The 7,793-nt window shown below is 45.6% G+C and overlaps 1 protein-coding gene across 1 annotated transcript in view; it reads right to left on the reverse strand.

The window, feature by feature from the left end:
- sptbn5 (spectrin, beta, non-erythrocytic 5) overlaps positions 1 to 7,793 on the reverse strand; it is a gene marked incomplete at its 5' end in the record, with an annotated part of 75,981 nt that extends 68,188 nt beyond the window's left edge. Inside the window, one exon of the mRNA XM_080784303.1 lies at positions 7,680 to 7,793. Coding sequence (XP_080640429.1) covers positions 7,680 to 7,793 — 114 coding nt within the window. The remainder of the gene's footprint in view (positions 1 to 7,679) is intronic.

Below are 7,793 nucleotides of genomic sequence, written 5' to 3' on the forward strand. Positions count from 1 at the left end.
TTGATCTCCTTCTCTCACCAATAAATCAAAAATATACTGATAATTCCATGGCCTTTCATACAATACTAAAGGTCAAAGGATGAACCCATCTTCTCTCAATCTCTGTTATGTCGCACACAAAGGAATGTAAACAAAACTAGTCCGCGTGTGTCACACTAAAAGTGGTGACCTATTGAATATAGTAGATTCGAATGATTACGCAATCACCACAGACTGCAAAGCATGGGTCACCGATTTTCGTGTAACACCCTCTCCACCTTCTAGGATAGACCCGCCTTACCGATTGGCTCCCGGGCAGGTAATAATGAACACAACACAGTATTACTGTGTTCATTAATTATTACCTAGCCTAGGTTTAGGCTAGGGTTTAGGGCCTACCTAAACGGGGCTGATCCGATTCAATCCGATATAGATCCGGACCATAGACTGGCTGTAAAAAATCTGGACAAAGCGTTCCCCGGGTCTAACATGAACATAAAATTAAGCCTGTCAGTCCTTGAATTGTAAATCGCCATCTTTCTAGTCCGTTTTGGCCCAGCTGGCCATTGGCTGGCCCAGACAGGGGGGCAGTCAGACAGATATTTTGTGAAGCCACTGAGGAAATCGCGATTTCCTGAAAGTTCATATAATGGCCTGTTGTGGCGCTGTCATTGGACCCAGAAAACCCATAGCCCCATAGAAGTCCATGTATTTGGGCCCAACTTCACCTAGACTCTAGGTGAAGTTGGGCCCAAATACATGGACTTCTATGGTAGGTGAAGTTGGGCCCAAATACATGGACTTCTATGGGGCTATGGGTTTTTTTTGGGCCCAATGACAGCGCCACAACAGGCCATTATATGAACTTTCAGGAAATCCTTAGTGGCTTCACAAAATATCTGTCTGACTGCCCCCCTGGATCCGGACCCATAGTGGGTTCTCTGCAATATTATATGCTTCAACATGACATGATACTGCTCTCTATGAGCTCTCTACAGTGTGTGTGTGTGTGTGTGTGTGTGTGTGTGTGTGTGTGTGTGTGTGTGTGTGTGTGTGTGTGTGTGTGTGTGTGTGCACGCGCAGTCGGGTGAGAGAGAGAGACAATGCGAAAGAGGGAGAGAGAGAGCGCTCTCGCTCATGTCGGGGTGCATGACGAGACCCAGCCCTGTTGACTCTGTTCAACAGACAATATGGACTTTAGAATGTGATAATTACAACGCACGCATGTCTATTTTTGTAACCTATTTTTAAAGTTGAAGGGTTTATATAAAGCTCGGATCCTCACAGGTAACTGCATTTCAGACGATCCGACCGAGACTCGCAGCAATTTGGAATGAAATCCGACCCTGCCCGAGGGACAAGTCAATATTTTGGGCCCTCGGTTCGGCTCTCGGGTATTCCGGATGGACCCGTGCTGCCCTCTAGTTCCAAGGCCAGTGAGTCTATGTGTTTCCTCCAACTGCGCCTTGGTCTGCCCCGGGGTGTCCTCCCAGTGGGACGTGCCTCGAGGGCCTCTCTAGGGAGACGCCCGAGAGGCATCATAACCAGATGCCCGAACCACATAAGCTGGCTCCTTTCCAGGCGAAGAAGCAGTGACTACTGCGAGTCTCTCTCGGGTGACTGAACTTCTCATCCTATCTCTAAGGGAGATGCCAGTGCCAGCCACCCGTCAAAGAAAACTCATTTCGGCCGCTTGTATTCGCAACCTTATTCTTTCAGTCATGACACACACTTCATGACCAGAGGTGAGAGTAGGAACGAAGATTGCTCGGTGAGTCGGTAGTCGGTAGACAGAGAGCTTTGCCTTCTGGCTCAGCTCTCTTTTCGTCACAACAGTGTGGTACAGCAACTGCAATACCGCCCCTGCTGCTCTGATTCCCCGGCTGATATCCTTCTCCGTCCTCCCCTCACTCGTGAACAAAACCCAGAGATACTGATCCTGCTGAGAACCATGGCCTAGGATTTGAGGCCATTTGCTTTGTATTGTATTGTATTTTTGTATTTTTGCTTTCTTACTTCTATGACATAACGATACGATATGATGGGAACAAAAAACTAATTTCATCCACTTCACCCACTTTACTTCTGTTAACCTGTTATATGACAATAAAGCTGATTCTGATTCTGCCCCGCCCTGCAAGGTTCATGGTAGGTTACTCTGACCAATAATAAACCAACCAGCTGACTGTCATGTGCCTGTCTCTCTCTCTCTCTCTCTCACTCACACAAACACACGCGCGCACACGCACACACACACACACACACACACGCATGCAGGCACACACACGCATGCAGGCACACACGCATGCAGGCACACACGCATGCAGGCACACACAGGCCATATAAAGTATTTTTTGCAATATATATATATATTTATTTTTTCTTCTTTCTTCTTTATTTTCACTATGGGGAAACTTAGTTGAATGACTAGAATGACTTAAGAGTCATATAGACACACCCTCAACACTCAAACACATGCACACACACAAACACACGCACGCACATGCACGCACGCACGCATGTCTTTTTCACTTCTTCGTTCTCACTTCTCCTTTCCTCTCTCCTTCCTCTCCTCCTTCCCTCTCTTATTTTCCCTCTCCTCTGCTTCTATGGGAGTACTATTATGTGAAGCTAAGCAGGCCTCCTCCTTAACAGTCACAATGTATGGCTGGGAGTGGATACACACACACACACACACACACACACACACACAGAACATAAGTGCACATGTGTATACATTCCATTTGAGGGCGTATACTTGGTTCATATGGTGTTAATGTCATCGACACAAAGTGACGTTAACCACTTAGACCCTATATACTCCATTGACCATGGGTCCCCCAGCGCTCTGTACTTCTTGGCCCTCCCTTTTCCTCCTCTACACACACCAAATCTCTTCACTGAAAATAGCTAGAATCTAGAAGCTCACAATGCGACTATACAGTAGCTTGTAGATCGGCTATTTTCGCTGAATGTAGGGATGCCATGGGTCAAGTGGTTAAAAACACAGCACAGGTTCTCCATCAGTTAATCTTTAAACAGCTCTAGATGTCTATAGAAATGGCCACAGTGAGTGTGATAGACACGCTCGCACGCGCGCGCACACACACACACACACACACACACACACACTAAAAGCATTCTGTCATTCTGGCTATGTGGGCAGAAATAGTATTGTCTCTGAGGTGGAAACCTCATAATGTCCAAAACTATTACTTTGCTGGAAGTAGCGAAAAGTAGCGAAAGCACTAGATCTACAAGATCAAAACTAGTTGCTTCGCATCGCGTTTCGACCTTGTGGGTCTGCTATACGCCTACTTCTGATACGTTTGTGTGACGTTCATTCACGGGGGAAAAAAAGAGTTATAATGTGGAGGTAAGAGGTTTCTGGAGCTAATACTGCTGTGTGAAAACAAACTTCTGTTAAAGTCATCTGCTGGCTCCAGTCTGTTACATAACACTGAGAAATGTACATTAATAGACCCCTGGTCCTGCCTAGGATATCCTGATGATACAGAGGTCTGGGTCAGAACGCATTGTTCCTCACAGAGCTATAGAAATGCCATACATAGTATAACGTGGTTAACTCCCTTCTGGGGAATCGCATCTACCCTCAGTTGGACTTGGATCAGTTCGCCAAGAGCCATATATCCTGTTCTCTCCTACACCTCTCAGCGTCCCATGCTGCCTGTCAGTGGTTCTCCAACTTTTTCAAGTCAATTAAATACCCCCCAAATTGATCTATCTATTTGGACCACTATCTGAGAAGGTTTTGTGCCTAAAAAACCCAAAACAAAGCAGATGTATAAGCTTGTAGATTTGCTATTTTTTTTACTAGTCAACGTATAAATGGATACAGTGGTTAAAATTATTGTGATGCTACTTTTGTTGCGGACCCCCCTGGAACCCCCCACCACCACCACCCCAAGGACCCCTGGGGCTCCCTGCCCCTGGACCCTTTGAGAATCAATGTCCTGACCTATACACTGTCTCCCTCACAGCTTTCCTGTCTGTCTCTCCTACCCTATCTCCCTCTTGGTTTTCCTGTTATTCTCAGTAAAGCAAGAAATACAAAACAATGCTTGTAGAATGTTCTATGTGCTCTATACTGTACAGTATACTGTATATTGTTTCAACTCTAACTGACACCTTCCATATTGTGGAATAGGAGGAAGAGGAAGCTGTTAAAATCCCATATGGGGTGTCCTTCCAGGTCTCCAATGGACCCAGAGTCTACTCTATGACGTGAACACCAGTCTCCAATGGACCCAGAGTCTACACTGCCCCCGCTGCCACCCTTAGATCTCCATAATGTTGATCTGACCTCATCAGCCTGTACATATTTGTGTTATTTTTACCTTGAGGATTTGAATTTCGTTGTTACTTTCATGATTATGAATTGAATACCCAGAACCTGAATGGAAACAACACTTTTTTCAGTGATCCCTTTGGACATGTGTTGACTGTACCCTGTACTGATTACATTTCTGTTTGACTGTACCCTGTACTGATTACATTTCTGTTTGACTGTACCCTGTACTGATTACATTTCTGTTTGACTGTACCCTGTACTGATTACATTTCTGTTTGACTGTACCCTGTACTGATTGCATTTATGTTTGACTGTACCCTGTACTGATTACATTTCTGCCAATAAAGTATTCAATCAATCAAATATATATGGCCAAACCTCATCAAACCCTGTACACTCAAGACACTGCCCCTGCTGCCACCCTTGGATCTGACCTGTTCTGACATCCATATGTTGAGCTTACCTCTTCCAACCCTAGTGTACACTCAAGACACTCTCCACATGGCCAGTACAGAATTCATTCCATTATGTCGATCTGACCCCCCATGCCAAAGCGCCAGCGCTCGCCCAGCAGTCTGCCGTCACTGAGGCGGATGCGTGCAGCCGTGCATGCTTCTCGCCCTCAGGGCGTCGTACTGGTATATGTAGTATTTATTTGTATTGTTCTTAAAAGTCCTTAAATTGTCACTTCACGGTCATCTGGGGACCACCCCAAAAATCATGTGGGGTCCCCCATTGGAGGTCCACTGTGTTAGGAGGACAGTAGTCTCTCGAGACAGACTCACGTCAAGAGGGCGGTGTTTTCCCAGGTGGGTTCCCAGATTGTGAGGACAGAGACAGTACGGGACATACTAATAATAATACTGACCTTCTTTTAGATCAGAATTGGCAACAACTTTTCAACATTTTCAAAGGTTTTAAAAAAAACCTTCTATTTGGGGTATAGGGCAGAACAGAGACAGGACAGGAGGGACAGGTATGGCTGCCAGCGGGACAGGACAGCACACTGAGAGAACAGGACAGGAGAGGGCCACTTAGGGCCCTTTTTACACTCATTTACCCTGAGAATATTTACTGTTTTATAATTTACACTGTCAGTCATATTCTCTTCTATTGTTGTTAGTGTGCTGGATGTGATGAGCTCAGACTAATAGGGTTATCTCCCATGGCAACAGGAAATGGAACCAAGGTAATTCTATAAAGGCTCTGTTTGCTTCCTGTGGTGCTGATGAGGACACTAACACACACACACACACACACACACACACACACACACACACACACACACACACACACACACACACACACACACACACACACACACACACACACACACACACAGGTGGTCCTGAAAACGAGGCTGTCTTCACTTCCACATCATCCACTGCATCCTTTGCTCACCAGTGTTGCCACACCCTCTCTCTCTCTCTCTCTCTCTCTCTCTCTCTCTCTCTCTCTCTCAACTCTCTCTCTCTCTCTCTATCCATAAACAACATCATATGCATCGCACGCACACGCACACGCACACACACACACACACACACACACACACACACACACACACACACACACACACACACACACACACACACACACACACACACACACACACACACACACATTCCTTTCGCAGCTGAGAATCTGCTGCATCATACGGAGTGCTCCGAGGGATTGTGGGAATGGAAAACACAGCTGATTTGAACCAGCAGGTCCTCAACGCTCGGGCCAAAAACTGACACACAACAATCTGTATTCGGTACACTTTGTTTCACACACAAAAACATTTCAAATTTGCTTCCGAGCCCCTGAAGTGTCATGGGAAGTAAACAAATACAGGTTGTTTTGTGATCCCTCGCAGTGCTTTTTGAGTTTTTATGAGATCTTGTCATCAGTCAGGAATACTCTGAGTGGAGGCTATAGGGTGGTGGTGGAGGCAATAAGCTTTGCCAGCAGCGCGTGGCAGCATTTTAAAGCAGGGATCCGGGGAGCCGCATTTAAACAGATCGCCTTGTTCAGGGAATGAGCTGTGATTGGTGTGTAGAAAAGCGTGGCTGATTGAAAACAAGAAAATTACTCAGTTATAACTGCCAGGTGCAACACGCTCTTGTAGCGCACGTTTTCGTTCGTTTACAACGTTCTTTTGTTGGTTCGCTCATTGTGTTTTAATTGTAATGGCTTGTAGTTAGTTCATAACATTAGCTGCTGTTGCCACTCGCTCCACGTTGCGGTGTTCAGAGTATGGGTTTTTTATGCCGTTCAGACTCCCATTGGCTTAGGAGGCAGCCAATCATGACTAGGTCGCTAGTAAGATCGTAAGGAGGCAGCCAATCATGACTAGATCGTGTTTAGAGTCGTCTTTACGGTCGTCAGTAGAGGCGCATGCAAATGTAGGCCAGGTTGCTTCGCACCTGGCAAAAAAGTCAGCAGACTGACAGCTGATTACAGCTGATTACAGAGTGGTGTATGACTCCCCTGCATGAAAACAATGGTTCATTTTTAGACAAGACAAGCTAAGGAGTGCTTAATGCAGCACAAATCTCCACCAGGAGGCACGCACCACAAATAATACATTCGCCTGGCAGAGGAAATGAACACTGGGCCTATATATCAACAGGATACAGTACAGTAAGTCCAGACCACACACATAAAAGTCAGCATGTGGCTGTATTTTGATCACAACATTAAACAGACACCTGCTGATCGCCTCCATGGAACATATCTTTACCTGTACACACAGTTAGTTGTATACCTGTACAGATAGCAACAGAGATCACATGTTTCCATAACATGACATGATGACAGGGCAGACAGTCCAGCCAGGGACAGTCTGTACTCTCTGGGTTGGTTAAAATATAAATCATGGCTCAGTGGTCCAGGCACCTTGGCTGGTAATCCAGTCTGGCAGTGTGCCGCGGGTTCGACTCCCGATCCAGACGGCCTTTAATGCATGTCACCCCCCCCCCCCCATCTCTCTCCCCATTTCCTGTCAGCCTATACTGTCTGTCCCTCCATAAAAAATATAAAATAAATAAAAAAACTAATATATTTGTACTACTACTATTAGCACCAACTCAGGTACATTAAGTCACATGTACACTTCAACTTATTGGAGCAGGCTATTTAAAGCTCCCTGCTTGTTCTCTATGCTTATGCTGTAATCTTTGCTCTATTTTTTTTTTTTTTTCTCACGGCCGCCACTCCAGCAACCACCCTGAGCCAGAGCCTTGACGCCAAAATATGCTCATGATAGTTATAATCATATTTATGCACATTAAAGATATACTATTTCCAATCCAATCCAAGAGTTGTCTGACTGAACTCATACGAATATTATTTCTCATGAATTTTTCTTCCCACTTTCTTCCATCTCCACTCCACTGCTCCTCACCCCATTCTTGGAGAAGACACTATTCATCCATTTGGTGAAGGTTTTCTTCTGTATTGCCATTCGCTGCTCCTGCAGCACCCGCACTCGCCCCGCCCCATCCTCATCTCCCTCCAT

The sequence above is a fragment of the Protomyctophum bolini genome, assembly GCF_963924005.1.
Source record: "Protomyctophum bolini genome assembly, chromosome: 15".
In the NCBI taxonomy this organism is placed as follows: domain Eukaryota; kingdom Metazoa; phylum Chordata; class Actinopteri; order Myctophiformes; family Myctophidae; genus Protomyctophum; species Protomyctophum bolini.